The sequence below is a fragment of the Podarcis pityusensis genome (genome assembly GCF_964106645.2).
Source record: "Podarcis pityusensis genome assembly, chromosome: 5".
In the NCBI taxonomy this organism is placed as follows: domain Eukaryota; kingdom Metazoa; phylum Chordata; class Lepidosauria; order Squamata; family Lacertidae; genus Podarcis; species Podarcis pityusensis.
Genome location: NC_138032.1, coordinates 89,541,950 through 89,561,159, shown reverse-complemented (window position 1 = coordinate 89,561,159; position 19,210 = coordinate 89,541,950). Strand labels below are relative to the sequence as shown.

Below are 19,210 nucleotides of genomic sequence, written 5' to 3'. Positions count from 1 at the left end.
GTGCCTCTTGGGGGCTTTTCCTGCCTGCCTCCCCCTGCATTCGCTCCATAAGATGCACTCACATACCAGAACAGTTATTATAGAGGCTTTAGCGAGCCTGAGCAAACGCATCCGCTGCAAGTTTAAAAAGGGGAATGTTACTCTGCTAAATTGTGAACTTGTTAACACAAGTTGGAAAGGCTATTGTCAGACAATATGTCCTGCATCCCTGATGCTCACAGAACAGAGATCTCTGGGCTGGCTTCTAAAGAAAGGGCAGAGAAACTGCAAACAAAGGGCAGCTGGGTACGGCCACCCCAATGGGGGATGATTTCAGCCCCACTGGGGTTAGAAGGGAGGGGAGGGGAGGAGGCTGACTGGGTCTCTTCCCACTGACACCTGCTTCTCCTCCTGCTCCAAAGGAAACCACCAGGGCACATACTTTTTTTTCTGGGAAGTATTCCACTTTCAGAAGTGAAGTTGTTGTTGTTTGTTTTGAAAATGAGAACAATACTCACACATTCCATTTTCTCTGGCCTCTCATCCAGGTATTCTGCTGTTGGTAAAGGGTTCAGTGCCGTGGCGCAAAACTCACAGCAACCGAGAAGGCAAAGATCGGTTTCAGAATGATCCTGGAAAAGAGGTGGAGGGGTAAGCAAATGGCTTCTCAAACTAAACTAGCTATACACTTTCCAATACTGGAAAGGGAATCAGTTGCCCACTAGGGGAGAGTGGCTATGTAAGCTCTCAGAATGCTTAGAATTAGCCAAATTGACGGACATAAGACAAAAACCAAAAAGTGAAGTAAAAAAAGAATGGGAGTGCCTAAATGAATACCTCAAAAGTCAAGGTTCGAGGGCAGGAATCTGGCTGAGTCTGGAATAACCTTGTGAAGTGAAAGGATATGAAAGAAGGATTTATATCTAGATGTTAGGATAGAGATGATAAAGAAAACAGGAAAACAGGAAGACACAATGAGAGATAAAGGAGGTGCTGTGGGATTGGTGGAAGTCAATGTCTTGTTGTTGTTTTAGTGTTTATAATATTAACTTGTGAGATATGGATATGTTTTTTTGTTGTTGTTGTTGCTTTCTTTAGTTTTCGAATGTTGATTTTTGTGTGTTGTGTATTGTTATTTTTTGATATCTTTCATGTTGTTGTTGTGTGGAAAATACTAATAAAATTTATTAATATTTTTTTTAAAAAATTTAAAAAAAACCAAACCTAGCTATACACAGGAAAACATGTATATCAGGGGTGCCCAAACTTTTTTCAAAGAGGGCCAGATTTGATGAAGTGAATGTGTGTGAGGGGATGTTGAGCTTTTTTTAGGATTGAAGTTGCTGAGCTCTTTTTTCAGGATTTTACCAGGAAATGAACCACCCCACCCAAGTTGTTGAGCTTGACCTTTTTTTTACAATTTTAGCCCAAACTTGTTGAGGGTTGAAGTTTTACCCCAGGAAATAAACTGCCAAAGGGGCAGGATTATACCGACCCAAGGCGGTCTTTGGCTATGCCTGATGTATATGAATGTGGTTTAGGCTCAGAGTCAAATCACTTTTCCATGAGGAGGCCCCTTCTGTGATTCCAGACCAGGACAAATGAACCACTCATCCAATACAATGGGATTGACTTTGGCTCCCTGAAAACATTTGCTTTCATTTAAACAAGTATTTAGAACTGTGGGGAAACAGTTTTAAAATGAGCAGAAAACTGCTGTGGATGGGTGGGAATTCATATCTGCAGGAGAGTGGCTGTGTCAGTTAGGTGTGAACTATTGTGCCTAAAGAGTGTTTGTGTAATCCTTGGTTCTTCCCATCCTCTCTCTAAAATATTGTCTCCAGTAGTCAAAATCTACATTTCCAGGGCTTTTTTTTTCCCAGGGAGAACTCACAGAAACTCAGTTCCAGCACCTCTCAGGTGGTGCCATTCTAAGAGAACGAGGGAGGTGTTCATGGTGAGTTCAGGCACCTCTTTTTTTCTAGAAAAATACATTCCCCACAGGTAGATCGTTATATGTGACCAAAGATGTCAATTGTACAAAACAAACCCCTACAAAGAGATGAACTACAATACTTTTGGTCCCAGCTGTACGTGATCTCACCTCAATATCTGACTCGTGATCTTCAGAACTCTCTTTGAAGTTTCCAAACAAACGCATCAGAAATATTTTAGAAGGGGGTAAATATACAAAGATGGAAAACAAAGTTAATCCTTGGCAAAAAGCTTTTGTTAGGTTTGCTTCTTTGTTCAAAATGCAAGGTGCTTGGTGCAAAGCAAGTTGAATGATAGGCATGGGACATAGAGGAGCCCTTTTCAGAGATATAGAAGACCAAACTTCCCAACATATTCTCTTTGTAGGTGTCAAAGCGTGGTGGTGAAGTACAGTCATACCTTGGAAGTCGAATGGAATCCATTCCGGAAGTCCGTTCAACTTCCACAACATTCGGAAACCAAATTGCGGCTTCTGATTGGCTGCAGGAAGCTCCTGCAGCCAATCAGAAATCACGGAAGCCCCATTCGGCTTCCAAAAATAGTTCGCAAACCGGAACGGTCACTTCCCGGGTTTGCCAAAACGTTCCGAGAACTAAGCTGTTCAAAAACCAAGGTACGGCTGGTATACATATTTCACCAAATGTTCCTAAAATCTTAATTGACCTGCTCTTTCTTATTGGGTATCGGAATTCTCATTTTGCTGCTACCGTAAGCAATCTTAAACAAGAACACCTTCTATACCTCTGTGCAAATATGTGGGAAATTGCCTTGCTATAAACCAGTTGCCTCGGCTCTCTTGGGCTATATTTGGCTACTGTGTGGTCTCAGCCTACAGTTCAGGGTCTTGGGTTTGACAGTGAACGCCTTAACCCTTTTGAACATCAGCTGGGGAAGACTGGAAGGGATAAATCATCATAATTTACAAGAAGACTTCTGTGTGTGCACTGTGATAGGAATTCTGAGGTCTTAGATATATGGTAATGTTCATAAGCGTACCAACCAAGCACGTACATAGGTCAGCACAGGAAGACCGACCTGGAACCATTTTGATTCCTAAACTGAGCAAATGTTTTCTCTGCAAGGTCAAAGTGGGAAACCTCCCCATTGTCTCTTTCCTCACAAATCCTGTCTTAAGGGCACATTTAAGATATGAATAGGGTGTGAGCCTGTGACATGGCCCAGGAACTAAGTATTTATCATTACAAAAGACTGGCCAGGCTACCCAGGCAATCCAATCAAGTAACCTGCCAGACAGGAGATAAACAACATTCAAATTTCTGTTTTAAGACCGCCTTTTCTGTGATGTAGGTATGATGTATCTGAAGGGTGGTCTTAGGTTACACCCCTTCTGTGACGTATGTATGATGTTCCTGGGGGTGGTCTTGATCTACAGGGTGGCAATTTCAAAAGTCTTTATAAGGCCTTGCACGCCATTGTTCTGAGTCCTCCTCCTTTCCTGCAGGTGAGGGGAGCACCCTGTTGCAACACATCAATAGAGATCAAGCTTACTAGCTGCTTTGCTTCTGAATATTCTCTGGTTGGCCTCTGTTATTCTCTCCTACCAATAGGGAACCTATGTAAGGACTCTATATGGGCTCTTGGATACCCCATAAGGGAAAAGGGCAATTTTTGTTTACAATAGCGCACAGTATAACTCAGAGTCCTAACTAGGCCCAAACATTTATTCTGTATTATTACTGGTTTTTCACAAATTTGCCCATGGGAGGAGCAAAGAGAAATAGGATTGCGGCAACGGAAGCCACCTGTTAATTAAGAGAAGAAAAAGCACAAGCTGACATCTTGATGATTACTATGCCATGTGGGTGCTGCAAAAATGGAAACTAAACTTCAAAGCGTAAATGGCATCCAGCCCATAATAAGCCACCATGTTGAAAGGTCCCAGCAGCAACATGGCTGTCTACTCCAGCACACAGTAGTTTGCAGAATTCTTTCTCATTCTTGCTACCTGATGTCCATTTTGAACAGAACTCAGAACTATCAGAACCTTCCCTGTGAAGGTGGTAAGGTAAAGGTAAAGGGGCCCCTGACCATTAGGTCCAGTCGTGACCGACTCTGGGGTTGCGGCGCCCATCTCGCTTTATTGGCCGAGGGAGCCGGCGTACAGCTTCCGGGTCATGTGGCCAGCATGACTAAGCCGCTTCTGGCGAACCAGAGCAGCCCACGGAAACACCGTTTACCTTCCCGCCGGATCTATTTATCTACTTGAACTGACATGCTTTCGAACTGCTAGGTTGGCAGGAGAAGGGACCGAGCTCACCCCGTCACGGGGATTCGAACCGCCGACCTTCTGATCGGCAAGTCCTAGGCTCTGTGGTTTAACCCACAGTGCCACCCATGTGTGAAGGTGGTAGTTGAATGGAATACGATACCTTACAACCTTATTTCTGTATCAAATAGTTCAACCTGTGGCTGATGAAATGCCTTAAAACCTTATCAGTGTGACAAGGCGTACCTTCACTGACCACTTCAGCGACATCTTTTTTTTCTAATATGCTGCGAACTATTAGCTCTGTGGAACAAACACACAAACAAAGACTTTTGTGGCCTTCTGAAACTGAACCTCAAGCTTCTTAAATGAAAAAAATCCCCATCAACAATTTGCCTCCTGCCTCCCCCACCCCCCCACAAACTGATATGTTGATTGCAAGCAGGCGCAAGAGTCAACACTCATTGACATCTCTACCTTAACTAACACTTGATATCTTGTAGATGATTGTGTAAAACTGACTCCATTGAAGAGCATTGTGTTTGAGGTGACATGAAGCTCTGCAAACCTTCTCTCTTTGGTTGATCTGTGATAGTTTATCCACGCACACAAAACACTGACACCAGTTATCAGGTGGCTAACATGTGAACAAGCTCTAGGAGAATGCATTCAATTGGGTCAATATGTCACTCCAGAGTTTCCCTGAAAGATCTACCGTTTTTTTCGCTCTATAGGACGCACCTTTTCCCCTCCAAAAATTAAGGGAAAATGTGTGTGCGTACTAGGGAGCAAATGCAGGCTCCTTGGCTTCAGTGATAGCAACGCGAAGCTTCTGAAACGCAGAGGGAGCGCTCCCTCCGTGCTCCGGAGGCTTCGCGTTGCTTTCGCTGAAGCCTGGAGAGCGAGAGGGGTCGGTGCGCACCAGGCTTCAGGGATAGCCGCCTGAAGCCTTCGGAGCACAGCGCGAGTTCTCGCAGCGCTCCGGAGGCTTCAAGTTCCTTTTGCTGAGGCCGGGAGAGCAAGACTCTCCTGGCTTCAGCAGAGAGGGAGAGCTGTGCAGCGCCCCTTCAGCGAAGTGGGAGGAGAAATGGAAGGGGCTCTGTTTCTCCTGCCGCTTCACTGAAGGGGTGCTGAGCAGAGAGGGGGAGATTTTTTTTCTTGTTCTCCCCCTCTAAAACAAGGTGCGTCCTATGGTCGGGTGCGTCCTATAGAGCAAAAAATACGGTAAACGCATTACCGTTCATTGTTCACCCTTCAATTGCTTCTACGGATCAGTTAAGAAAAGCATCATAAGGAGGTCTAGCCAAGCTACCATGGACACTTGAACCCCAATAATGTTAAGTACATCTTGCTGTTGCTAAAACTCACCCTCACTTTCTCCAACCAAAGGTCTCTCCTTGACAATCCTGCTTGCCTGCTCCACCTTCCTTCTCCCTGTGTGAGAAATACTGGTATATATCGCAATGCTGAGACAAGCAACATAAAAACCCAATACATAATCAACGCAATAAAATACTGTATTCAACATGTAACGAAGGCAGCTGCCGAATACACTAACCGTACCGCCAGGACTTAAAAAAATTCATATGACGTGTCAAAAGCCAAAGCTTTGGCGTTTGCTGGAAGCAGCATAATCGCAGTGGCAGGCAAACCTCCATGGAAGAGAATTCCACAAATCCGCTCCAGTTCACAGTGGGGAGGAAGAAGAAGAAGAAGAGTTTGGATTTGATATCCCGCTTTATCACTACCCGAAGGAGTCTCAAAGCGGCTAACATTCTCCTTTCCCTTCCTCCCCCACAACAAACACTCTGTGAGGTGAGTGGGGCTGAGAGACTTCACAGAAGTGCAACTAGCCCAAGGTCACCCAGCAGCTGCATCTGGAGGAGCGAAGACGTGAACCTGGTTCCCCAGATTACGAATCTACCACTCTTAACCACTACACCACACTGGGTGGGGGACTTTGTCCAACGTTGCCCAGGGGATCCCGGTCACATCAGAGCCCGGCCAGCCAATCCGCATGCCGGGGGGGGGGGCATGCTGGGACCGTTTAAACCAAGGAGAGAGCCGGAGGGCTTCCTCTTTGGCTCGCTTCCTCAATCACCCGCCCTCCCTATTTTGCAGTTTTTAGGCAATGGCCTTGCTATGGACCTCGGTTGGTCACCTTGGTTGTCCAAGGGGCCTGGTAGGAATTTTCCCCACTTGGCAAATTGGCACTGGCCATTTGGTTTTCGCCTACCTCGTAGCAATCGTCACAACTTTGTTAGGGTTGCGGTTAGGCATTGTTGACCTTTTGTGGGGGAGGGGAGGTGTGGCCATCACCTGCCCTTCCATGCTTAAGGGTATTCCGTTAAAGGAATCCGGGGGTGTTGATCATGTCTGAAGCCCGGGTGCGGGGCTAGGGCCATGAGACGACCCTGACAGGAACACCAGGAGGAGCTCGAGTTGGTTTGCATCGACAGGGCTCCCCCTACTGGTGGTTTACCCTTACCGGACTTCCTGCGCAGTGGGCAGGAGTCAGATATAGTCGGGTCCAATCAATGCCTAAGCCAATACCGCTCACATTCTGTAACTCAATAAAGTTGTGGCCCAATTTGCCCAATAACATAAACCTAATATCCATGTCCTTGTGTGAGTTATTTCCCAACGAGGGGGTGGCTGCGGGGTCTCGACACGCAACTTAAAGGCTGCTATAAAGGTAAAGGGACCCCTGACCATTAGGTCCAGTCGTGGCCGACTCTGGGGTTGCAGCGCTCATCTCGCTTTACTGGCCGAGGGAGTCGGCGTACAGCTTCTGGGTCATGTGGCCAGCATGACTGAGCTGCTTCTGGTGAACCAGAGCAGCACACGGAAATGCCGTTTACCTTCCCACCGGAGCAGTACCTATTTATCTACTTGAACTTTGATGTGCTTTCGAACAGCTAGGTTGGCAGGAGCAGGGACCGAGCAACGGGAGCTCACCCCGTCACGGGGATTCGAACCACCGACCTTCTGATCAGCAAGTCCTAGGCTCTGTGGTTTAACCCACAGCACCACCCGTGTCCCTATAAAGGCTGCTATAGAAGATGCTTTTTGAGGGTGGTGGAACAACCAAGAGGGCAACTTCTATTGATCTTAACACCCAAGAGGGTCTGTAGGGAAAGAGGCAAGTAAGAAATACATACCTACACAGAAGAGCAGAGCATTCCAAAGCAATACAAAATTAGTGAAATTTAGACTTTGAAAGTGTGCAAATTCATCTTCCCTCTCCTCATTAAGGGTTAGACATGATCTCTTAATTTTGTAGTAGTTTAAAGGAATCTAGCTAATAAAAGAAATAGCATTTGAGAGATAAAACCACAGCATTTTAAATGCAATCAAATTTTGCCAAGTCAGCCCAAAGCTGGTTTTCAACATGTACATATGCTTGTGTCATTGTTTAGAACACACTCTCCGAAAAACAAAACTGTTTAAGGCCAGCACAGTATTCTTATTATCATACTTTTTTCTTCTGAACTCATGTCTGAGTAACTCCATTCTGTCTGAGTTTCCACATCTGTAACACCACATCTTCTGCAATGGGAAAAGAAAGGTTCAGTAAGAGACTTCCTATTTTAACAAAGATACCCCATATATATGTTGGTGTTGTGTTGAGGGCAGGGGGAAAGAATTCTGAGCTACGTAATACAAAGTTCTGTGCTCCACACACACACACACAAAGTTTACGGTTGTAAATTTATATTGTAAACTGCTTTGAGGTGTGGTTGTTGTTGTTTTTTTTACAGTCAAGCAGTATATAAATTTCATAAATTTCATAAATAAAATAAAGCAGCATGGCAATGCTGAGTTTAGTTAACATCTGCAGTAGAGAAGGAGACCATTGTTTCTATTTGGACAGAAGGGAATTTTTCTCAATTCCCTGACAAATTGTAATTCTGCTGTTTCACACTGGAGTTTCCCTTTTAAATTCCTTTGCCCCAAAGTAGCTACCAGAAGATTAGCTGCAGAGTCCCCTGGTAGACTGAAATGCTATCCTACGGATTTATGAATATTGCTATTTCTGATGTCAGACTTGTTTTCATTGGTCGCTTTTCATAGATACTGCCCGGTTTGTCCTGTGCAGAATGTGGAACATGCAATTACACTGGAAGATGAACAGGTGATTATCAAAGAACATTATCAGGCCCTGCAATAGCGTTGCCAGAGTGTATTTATGGTTTTCCTTGGAACTAGTTTTTGCCTCTTCCCTCCCCTCAACAAGGGATCATTTGTCAATTAGGAGTGATGCACAGATGTCATTTTTCAGATGGAAGAGGGCCTGTTCTGGTGGCTTTTTGGATTCAGTATCAGAAACAAGTCAGCATGGTTCTGAGCTAAACCATATCTTAAACTACTGATTTACCGTATTTTTCGCTCTATAAGACGCACCAGACCACAAGACGCGCCTAGTTTTTGGAGGAGGAAAACAAGAAAAAAAATTCTGAATCTCAGAAGCCAGAACAGCAAGAGGGATCGCTGCGCAGTGAAAGCAGCAATCCCTCTTGCTGTTCTGGCTTCTGGGATAGCTGCGCAGCCTGCATTCGCTCCATAAGACGCACACACATTTCCCCTTACTTTTTAGGAGGGAAAAAGTGAGTCTTATAGAGCCAAAAATTCGGTAATAGGCTGGCTGGCTGGACACAGCACCATTATTGGTGTTAATGAAATGTAGAGCAGAATGTTACTAACATTGTTGGCAACTCTGCTTTCATTGATGTTTGAGACTCAAGAACTGAAGATGATGGAGATCTCGTCTGGGAATCTGAAGGAAGAGAGAAAGGGACTTCTTTTAAAATCAACGGAATAAAACAGGGGTAAAAGTTGTCTCCGTTTCATTAGCTCAGAATAAAGGCTTCTTTCCTCTACTGGGGAGAGTGCTATGAAGGGAGATTCCCAAAGCACTGAGCATAGAACTAGCAACCCACTTTGTACTGTAGGTCACCAGCAACAGCCATTGAGCTGTTGGGCGATTGGGAACCAACACAAGGGATTTGGGCAGCTGGTTGGAACAACTCGCCTGTCACTCACATGACATCGTAACGCCATCGCGTTATTTTCAGGTGCGGCGAACCTGCTCACGTGCCAAATTTTACCTGCATGGCTGATCCAGATGAGGTTCTGACCCATGGGGCCAAAAATGTTTCCCATCCCTGGGCTAGTGGGACTGGTCATCTTGACTACAGATTTGACTCAGCAAAACATCTACCCAGGATATTATAAATAATAATAAAGCAATAAATAATAGAGACACAAGCAGCTTCAAATCCACATTAAACTCCCAGGTGGATGAACCCAGTGCCCTTGCCCCGATCTTATTCAGCTCCTGGGTCCCCAGCTGCTTTTGAGACTTTTAAAAAATAAATAATAAAATAAAATAATAAAATAAAATAAAATAAAATAAAATAAAATACTAGATTAAATTGTAGACTTCCCATATCTCATGTAGTTGAGCAAATCTCTATTTTGCTGGCTGACAGTAATGTATTTATTACTGCACTGGTTGCAACATTTGCCTTGGCTGCAAGTACCGTATTTTTCGCTCTATAAGACGCACCAGACCACAAGACGCACCTAGTTTTTGGAGGAGGAAAACAAGGGGAAAATATTCTGAATCTCAGAAGCCAGAACAGCAAGAGGGATCATCCGCTGCACAGTGAAAGCAGCAATCCCTCTTGCTGTTCTGGCTTCTGAGATAGCTGTGCAGCCTGCATTCACTCCATAACACACACACACACATTTCCCCTTACTTTTTAGGAGGGAAAAAGTGAGTCTTATAGAGCAAAAAATACAGTACGTTGAGAGCTAGGCACCAAGACAAATTTCATAAGGAGGAGTGTGAGATGTGGAGTGCTAAACTTATGCAGGTGTGATTTTTGCATTTTTGTATGTTCGCTTTGCTGCTGCTGCTGTTGTTCAATTTTAAATCAATTATTTGTATTTTATGCATTGTGACCAGAAAGTCTCAAATACTCACCAGGGAATAATATACAGGTACCTTTTTTTGAGGATTGTTCAGTGTTTTCTGAGACATCTTCGCATGCGTCCTCTACATGGATAACAATAGAAGCTGCCTTTGGTTCTTTTTCCTCAGACAGACTTTGCTCCTTGCTTCGACTTGTAGTAGCTTCGCTCTTATTCAGAAAGAGATTGCTCTGTGTAATGAACGCTTCTATTGACTCTCTAGCAAGGGCAGATTTAGAAGTAGAATTCTTCTCTTGCAGTTTCTTAACGTTTTCTTCAGTGAGAAGCAAGCTGGAAGAGTTGGGATCCGCTGGCTGGGATGTAGAAAGTGAAGGGGTTCTTTTTGATTCCAAACGGTCTTTACTACCAGGCCCTGGGAGCTTCTGTCCGCTTGACATATTGTCAACACAAAAAAGGAGACTGAGCTCTGAAAGCAATAAAGGAAACAAAGGGACAATGAAATAATAAATATTAATATTATTTACCCGTCCTTCACCCTGAGCTCCTGGGGCCGGTTACAACTACAGTGATACCTCAGGTTAAGTACTTAATTCGTTCTGGAGGTCCGTTCTTAACCTGAACTGTTCTTAACCTGAAGCACTACTTTAGCTAATGGGGCCTCCTGCTGCTGCCGTGCCGCTGGAGCCCGATTTCTCTTCTTATCCTGAAGCAAAGGTCTTAACCCGAGGTACTATTTCTGGGTTAGCGGAGTCTGTATCCTGAAGCGTATGTAACCTGAGGTACCACTGTATTAAAACACAATGTTTAAACATTTTAAAGCCACTTACGAGCACAAAAAACAGGTAGGTCCTAAAACAGGGCTACCAGACGTCCCTGGTTCCCGGGGACACTCCCCATATTTGCAAATTTGTCCCCGGACAAATTCCGTCCCCAGAATGTCCCCAGATTTGTAAATCTGTCCCTGGGAAACGTGGCAGTGGCAGCCACAGCAGCCCAAAGCCAGCCTGTTAGCGCAGTTGGCTCTGGCTGGCTTCAGGAGCTGCTCGCTGCCGTGGCGCCTGCCATTTTTCCTGCGCCACGGCAGCGAGCATCTCCTAAAGCCAGCCAGAGCCAACTGCACTACCAGGCTGGCTGGATAGTGTTCTCGAAGCTACCAGTATGAGTTTGACCAAACTACGGGAGGCAGTGGAAGACAGAAGTGCCTGGCGTGCTCTGGTCCATGGGGTCACAAAGAGTCCTGGGCAACGGCTGCCCGCCCGTGACTCCTGAGCCTCCCCTGATCTGTCAAAACAAAGGGGGAAGGAGGCAGGAGATCAGGGAAGGTTTGGGAGTCATGGGCACGCGGCGCACCGTTGCCTAGTTTTTTGAAAACTGCGCATTTATGTCTCACAGGGTGCAAAAGAAGGGCTTTGCACCTTTTCCCCCCCCCAATAATTTTTATTAAGTTTCCATTTGCCAGATTAAACATAACATACCAATGAAGGAAGGTGAGGACAGGTGACCTCACCTAGGCCTGAAGTCACCCCCCACCAAAGGAGGACAGGTGACCTCACCTAGGCCCGAAGTCACCCCCACCAAAGCAGGCTCAAAGCTTCTCAAAACTTTTCAAAATCATTTTCTCAGCAGCTAAGCATCAGAAACATTCCGCTCTGCTGTAACAAAGGTAGAGAACAGTCCATTGTTTCTCAGGCCTTTCTCATGCCTTCTGGCCTTGCTAAAGAACCACATTGCAACTTACTTTCTGTCCGGGAACCATGCCAGAACAAGAGATTGAAACATATCTGAACATTCTGAAAACCCCTTGGCTTCTCACCCTCCCCCCCTTTCCTGGGAAGGGTGCCAAGAGTCCACAGTAGTCCCAAGATAGCTTTCTGTTCATGCTCAGAGGAAATCCTGAGGGAGGAGAAAGGGGGAGGGAACTGGAAAGGGGTATATATGCTTGTGCACATGATTGTGAACTCGTGCATGCTTTTTGTGAACTATCACACTTGCTCCTACTACCAGTTCATGGATGGTAGAAATAAAAAGCCTTTTCATCCGAACTATTCCTTGAGTGTCTGTTGACTCCCACTTCCCTTTCCCAGGCGCAATATTTTTCCCACCCGAGGGCAAAGCCTCATAAGGCTACACCAATTAGTCCAAATTATATCAATACACCTCATAAAGTCCAAATGTATTCCAGATTAAATTTTTTTTGTGGGGGGTACCCATGCTTCTCAATTGTCAGGAATCCAAACATCCAAATTCGTGCTGCTTTCCTATTTGCAATGATGTTTCCAGTCCCATCTTCTCATCTTTGTCATTACTCATTTTTCTTTTCAGTCACCTCCGAGTTTCCTCACAAGTGGATTGAAAGGAACAGTCTTATTTTGTCTCTGTGTGGGCTTTGTAATGCTCTCTCGTATATCTCTCACAAAAATCCAACAATCTAAGTTTTCACTCGAGCAGATGCGCCATCTTGTCCTTCCGATGAAATACGATCTAAATGTCCGCTCCTTTACTTTCCAGACCCGCTGCCTCATGGCTTTCACCTTTTTACAATATGCATGTGTGCTTGGACCCAGGGCCTTTTGCCTCACCATCCCCACTACTGACTCCCTGTTGCTACTCAGCTTCAAAAAAAAAAAAAGTGTCCCCAGATTCACTGAAAAAGTCTGGTAACCATATCCTAAAAATATACACCTCAAGTCAGGGCTGGCCCGCCCATGAAGCAGACTGAAGCAGCTACCTTGGGCAGTGGAATCTCAGACCCTCCAAGTCTCCCTTTTTTCCAGGGATAGTCCTGGATTTACAGAAGCCATCCCAGTTTCTGATCTGATCCCAGAATGCCCTGCATTTCCTTAGGATGTCCTTATTTTAACTGGAGAAATGTTGGAGGGTATGGTAGGACATTCCTATTAGCTGGGCTAATGGTTTATTTCTCTCTTTTTATATATATAATCTTTTTATTTGATTTTCCAAAAAAGAGAGAAAAAAAATTAATATATACAGTGGTACCTCGGGTTAAGTACTTAATTCGTTCTGGAGGTCCGTTCTTAACCTGAAACTGTTCTTAACCTGAAGCACCACTTTAGCTAATGGGGTCTCCTGCTGCCGCTGCGCCGCCAGAGCACAATTTCTGTTCTTATCCTGAAGCAAAGTTCTTAACCTGAAGCACTATTTCTGGGTTAGCGGAGTCTGTAACCTGAAGCGTATGTAACCTGAAGCATATGTAACCCGAGGTACCACTGTATTATAAAAAAAATATCAAAACAGCACAAAATCCAAATACAGTGGTACCTAGGTTTTTTCGTCTTGCGAAGCACGGCTATTAGCGGCTTAGCGGCTTTAAGAAAAAGGAAACAAACTCGCAAGAACTCGCAAGACGTTTCGTCTTGCGAAGCAAGCCCATAGGGAAATTCGTCTTGCAGAACGACTAAAAAAACGGAAAACTCTTTCGTCTAGCGAGTTTTTCGTCTTGCGAGGCATTCGTCTTGCGGGGCACCACTGTACTACCCGGTCCTTTAACTTAAGGTCCAAGTGTTAAGTTGTGGGTGAACATATCAGATGACACAGCGATTCTTCAAACAGCTCTTGTTTATTCACAGGCCAGAACAGAACTGAACTGAAGGGTTCAGTCAGCCTGCTTATATAGAGCTCCAGTACAACATAACTGTAACAGTTTTCTAAAACTATCCAATCACTGAACGTCACTTTCGATCCCTTATTTGCATAACTATCTACAGTATCCCCCTGCTGGCCCAGGGTGAGAACATCAGTACATAACACCAAGGGTGGGTTACAACATTAAAACACAATGTCACAACACAATATTAAAAACAGTTTGAAACAACTTACAGCTGTCCCATTGATCCTGCACCCCTCCGCTGAGGAACTCACAGGGGAGTTCATGAAGGGCTATTCCATTCTCAGAATTCTGTTGGGGTGGTTTAGGGAGAGAAAGAGAGAGCTGCTGGGTGAAAATTTCAAGGTCTTTTGAACTAAGGCTACAGCACACCTGCACACACTGGCAGTGGCTGGACCTGTGAGAACCATTTAAAATATACAAGGGGAGCAGACAGCTTTGAAAGGCACCATTAGTGCACATTTTAATAATTATCCACTCAATCAACAAAACAACATAGTAAAGTCGGTCATTATAATTCCTGTTTATGAGGGGAAACTGGAGCAAGGCAGTAATGTGCTACTTCAGGTCACCAATGACCACAACAGGGGTATCATCCCAGGTCCGAAAAACGCTCTGATGTGCTGCAATGAAGTTATTGTTGAGAAACTCTCGACTCTGAATCCGACTTTAATGAAAACCGATTTACAAAATACTTTACCTCTCTCCTTCACCACTTGCTTGGTTTCTAGATGTGCTTAGATGCTGCTTCAGTGTCACAATGGATCTGACACGCCCCCCCCCCTTTTGTTGCATGAACCTGTCAACAGTTTGTTCCTGTAGCAGCAAGCAGCACTGGAAACCAGTTTGAAGGAAGGAAAGGTGGCGGCGACTCTCCCTTCGTGGTCCATGCTACATGTTCGGTATCTGAAAGCGTAAGAAAGACCACTTTCAGGTGAAAGTAAGTACAGCCAAATTTAGCCACACACTTCAGCCACTGCCCTCTAGACTTCTGTCTCAGCAGACGTCCTTCACAGATCTGCCGAGACTTTTTTCCCTGGAGAGCTAAACTGTCCTTTTACCTAATCTATGACTCAGTTGTAGTATTTAACTGAATCAAGGCTGAGGGTTTATTCACACTTTGCCAGACTCTTTCCAGGCAGAAGTCCACATTTTAACACTCCGTGACTGAGCATTGTTGTTGTTTTTCACCTCAGCTTTCCATGCTTAAAACCTGCTCTTTAAAGCTGATTCGGAGCAAACGTCAATTCAGATGTTTGTGGGGAAAGCCCCGTATCAAAATTAAGGGTGCTGGGACACTTTAATCGCCTTGATAGAATTGTAGAACTGGATGGGACCCAAGGGTCATCTAGTCCAACCCCCTGCAATGCAGGCATCTTGGCTACAGCATCCATGACAGATAGCCACCCAACCTCTGCTTAAAAACCTCCAAGGAAGGAGAGTCCACCAGCTCCCGAGGGAGACCGTTCCACTGTCAAACAGCTCTTACTGTCAGAAAGTTTTCCCGTATGTTTAGCTGGAATCTGCTTTCTTGTAACTTGAAGCCATTGCTTTGAGTCCTGCCCTCCAAAGCAGGAGAAAACAAGCTTGCTTCCTCTTCCATGGGACAGCCCTTGGGATATGTGAAGAGGGCTCTCGTATCTCCTGTCAGTCTCCTCTTTACCAGGCTAAACATACCCAGCTCCTTCAACCCTTCCTCATAAGGCCAAAAATAAATACATAAGGTTCCTCTGTTAAGTTGTGGGTGAACATATCAGACGACACAGCGATTCTTCAAACAGCTCTTATTTATTCACAGGCCAGGACAGAACTGAACTGAAGGGTTCAGCCAGCCTGCTTATATAGAGCTCCAGTACAACGTTACTGTAACAACTTTCTAAAACTATCCAATCACTGAACGTCACTTTCGATCCCTTATTTGCATAACTATCTACAATATCCCCCTGCTGGCCCTCGGTGAGAACTTCAGTACGTAACATCCTCCATCACCTGTGCTGGGTGATTCCAAGGCCAGTGCTATTTTTATAGGAAAAGGGGTGCCGGAACCCACTGGAGAGGTGCCAGAACAGAGTTCTTGTGTGTTTCCCATTTAAAAAGCCCTTCCAATGACTTCCCAGTTCTTTGTCCACCCATTGGCAGCCAGTCACTTCTAGGAAGTTACCGTATTTTTCGCTCTGTAAGATGCACCGGACCACAAGACGCACCTAGTTTTTGGAGGTGGAAAACAAGAAAAAAATATATTCTGAATCTCAGAAGCCAGAACAGCAAGAGGGATCGCTGCGCAGGGAAAGCAGCAATCCCTCTTGCTGTTCTGGCTTCTGGGATAGCTGCGCAGCCTGCATTCGCTCCATAAGACGCACACACATTTCCCCTTACTTTTTAGGAGGGGAAAAGTGAGTCTTACAGAGCAAAAAATACGGTAACAAGCTTGGCAAGATGATAATTGTATGCAGGCCCTCAATATCGGGCACTCAAGAGCACAAAAGGATTTCTGGATGAGCCCTCAGGAGTTACAGTTCCCAGCAACCCTAATAATAATAATAATAATAATAATAATAATAATAATAATTTATTATTTATACCCCGCCCATCTGGCTGGGCTTCCCCGGCCACTCTGGACGGCTTCCAAAAGAATATTAAAATACTATAATACATCAAACATTAAAAGCTTCCCGAAACCGGGCTGCCTTCAGATGTCTTCTAAAAGCCTGGTAGTTGTTGTTCTCTTTGACATCTGGTGGGAGGGTGTTCCACAGGGAAGGCGCCACTACCGAGAAGGCCCTCTGCCTGGTTCCCTGTAACTTGGCTTCTCGCAGTGAGGGAACCGCCAGAAGGCCCTCAGTGCTGGACCTCAGTGTCCGGGTAGAACGATGGGGGTGGAGACGCTCCTTCACCAAACTACAGTGCCCAGAATCCTTTGAGGGAAAGAACTTGCTTCCAATGTGCTTTAAAGATATTGTGTGCCTACGCCTGACCTTTATTGAGTATTCCTTCCGATTTGTTTACTGGGTGGTTTTATAACAACAGCCGCATCCCAATTTGCTTGCAGGGTGCTGACACACCTTGCTGTTTATCATCAGTTCATCCCCATCACTTTCCTGCAAAGCTACAAAAAGTCCCTCTGTATTTTTTTTTAAAAGTGGGTTTGTTGCACTACGCCAACAGAGTGCTTTAATCCACTTTTAATTGCGAACGTTCCGGTATGAGCTTGCTTCCCTCCTGCAAAATACTGACGGCCTGGAGGGCCTGCAGGAAGAAAGCTCAACATACAGGTCAGCTGTTTGAAAAAAGCCGCCTAGACTTCTGAACTGGTGTCCATTGGGGATATTTTACATAAGGTTTCTAGTTCTACCATCTCAATTTCAATATGGAGATATTGAAGATAGGGCTGCCATATGTCCAGCTCTTCCGGGACACGTCTGGGATTCGGGCAGCAAAATGGCGTCCGGGCGGATTTCTGCTGAATCAGCAAAATGTCCGGGAAAACCTGGACATGTGGCAAGTTGGGCTAATTTTAAAAATCAATAATAATAATAATCAAAGAAAAGCCCCATAACAAGCAGCTTCATCATACGTGTACACTGTGACAAACAAGATACGTAGCTGTGTATTTAAGTGCATGGCTGGTTTGGCCCTCAAATGATCAAGCAATGATGTTGGGAGGAAAAGTTACACAAAGAGAAGAGGCTGATTAGTAGTAACTGCTTAGGTGATGTCAGAGTTGACTTCAAACTTTGCAAGAGCTTATATAAAGGCCCTTCTTCCCCAAACTGACTTTATAAACTCCCCTGACACAAAAGATCAATAAGGATTAAAACAAACAAACAAACAAACAAACAAACAAACAAACAAGGAATTCACAAAGAGAAAGTGAAAACATAGTTTGGATATGCTATGGTCTCTGTATTGACTTGAAAACAACTTTGTTTCATTGCTTAATTTCATGTAATTTATCGTCTTAAAAATGAATGCATTGTCTTTTGATTCCCCATCTGTTGTTTCTGAAGCGCCAGTGGTAGATTTTTGTACTCCTTTCAAATAAATACTGTTTCTGAACTGCTAAGGAAATTGTTTGACTTGTCTCTCTTTGTTTCATGCAGTAATCCAGCCCTTCAGTTGTTCTTTTGAACCAATGCATGTACCGGTAGCTGCTGGATGGTAAAAATGGATTACATCCCGCCACGGGTCAAACTGAGCGATGACACCTTTATCTTCATAGACGGCAAGTGGGTGAACGAAACCTATATTCAGTCAGCACTCTCTTCCGCCACAGAAGCCCGACAGAAGCACTCAGGCAAGAAGATGCACAATGACTGGACCCTTTGGGAAGAAAACAAAGCCCTTTGGGAGGAAAACAAAGCCCTGCGAGTGGAAAACAGGGCTCTCCGGGATGAGAACAAGGCCCTGCAGTCCCTTCGGATGGAGAACAAGGGCATCCAGGTTATTTATGACGAGAGTCTCCAGCAAGTCCTCCAGAAAGAAAACCACCCTTTAGCAGCCCTTCCGATCATAGCGGGGCTCAAGGATGGTATGGGGGAGAAAGCCCTTCAGGTTTTTAGAGACGAGAAGAAAGCCCTCCAGATCTTCCGGGAAAAGAATATGGCTCTGAAGGTCTTCCCGGACGAGAAGAAACCCGCTCCATTCCTGCAGGAAAAGCAACCTGCTCAGTCATCAGCAAATGAATTTACCCCGGCCCAGGAAACCAGTAAAATTGTAGGCCAGGAAGCCAGCAACACGACTGCACCGGCCGAAGCAGCTGAAGCTGTCCAGGAAAGCCAAGGGGAGAGGAGAGTTTTGTCAGTTCAAGAAAGAAACAAAGCCTTATTGCCATTGAAGGAGAACGAGGCACTTGAAGTTGTCCAGAAACTGAATGAAACTGTTCTGTGGCTCCTAAGAGAGAACCATGCACTACTGGAAGAAAAACAGGACCTCCAGACCATCCAAGGAGGGAACAAAATGCTTTGGGAGGAGAACAAAAAACTGAAGCTCCAGCAAAAAGCCATGAAAGTTGCGATCAGTAAGATCATTGCTCAGATGGATCTTCTGCACGAGGAGCTCCACTCCTTTGACCCCATGGAGGAGTCTGAAACTGGAATGAAGAATCCCGAAAGTGCTTGAAAGTTGAGTTAGCTGCAGGGAGAGATGTTAGGGTGCATAGCAGGCAGTTCACATTTGTAAAATTATCTCTCTCCTGCGTCATAAACCTGAATAAAGTTCTGTTGTGGATTCAGGAAAGCAGTGATGAGCTTCTAAAAATGTTTTAAATGTTGCGATAGGAATTTTGAGGTCTTAGTTATATGTTAAATGTTCATAAGTGTACAAACCAAGCACGTACATAGATCAGCACAGGAAGACCGACCTGGAACCATTTTTGATTCCCAAACTGACCAAATGTTTTCCCTGCAAGGAGGGGGGGGGGGGTCAGGGAGCCTTCCCATTGTCTCAGG

General features: G+C 44.9%; 2 protein-coding genes across 4 annotated transcripts in view; one reads left to right on the top strand and one right to left on the bottom strand.

Annotated features, from left to right (window-relative positions):
- The window catches only part of ERICH6B (glutamate rich 6B), a 31,486-nt gene extending 16,968 nt beyond the window's left edge, over positions 1-14,518 (bottom strand). Inside the window, exons 1-9 of one of the 3 annotated variants that reach the window (XM_081005518.1) lie at positions 14,464-14,518; positions 13,976-14,054; positions 10,191-10,604; positions 8,906-8,978; positions 7,680-7,750; positions 5,570-5,635; positions 4,448-4,504; positions 2,084-2,115; positions 498-611 (exon numbers count right to left, since the gene is read on the bottom strand). In XM_081005518.1, the coding sequence (XP_080861644.1) occupies positions 498-611; positions 2,084-2,115; positions 4,448-4,504; positions 5,570-5,635; positions 7,680-7,750; positions 8,906-8,978; positions 10,191-10,575 (798 nt within the window). In that variant the 5' untranslated portion in view covers positions 10,576-10,604; positions 13,976-14,054; positions 14,464-14,518. Of the gene's footprint in view, positions 1-497; positions 612-2,083; positions 2,116-4,447; positions 4,505-5,569; positions 5,636-7,679; positions 7,751-8,905; positions 8,979-10,190; positions 10,605-11,613; positions 11,936-13,975; positions 14,055-14,463 lie in introns of those variants that run through there. The other 2 variants (XM_081005517.1, XM_081005519.1) reach the window with 2 other exon arrangements.
- A 30-nt stretch (positions 14,519-14,548) lies between these two features.
- On the top strand, positions 14,549-18,998 carry CBY2 (chibby family member 2). The gene is made up of 2 exons (XM_081005722.1): positions 14,549-14,703; positions 17,864-18,998. The coding sequence occupies exon 2, from the start codon at positions 17,919-17,921 to the stop codon at positions 18,879-18,881; it is 963 nt and encodes a 320-aa protein (XP_080861848.1). The 5' UTR covers positions 14,549-14,703; positions 17,864-17,918; the 3' UTR covers positions 18,882-18,998.
- The last annotated feature ends 212 nt before the right edge of the window (positions 18,999-19,210 follow it).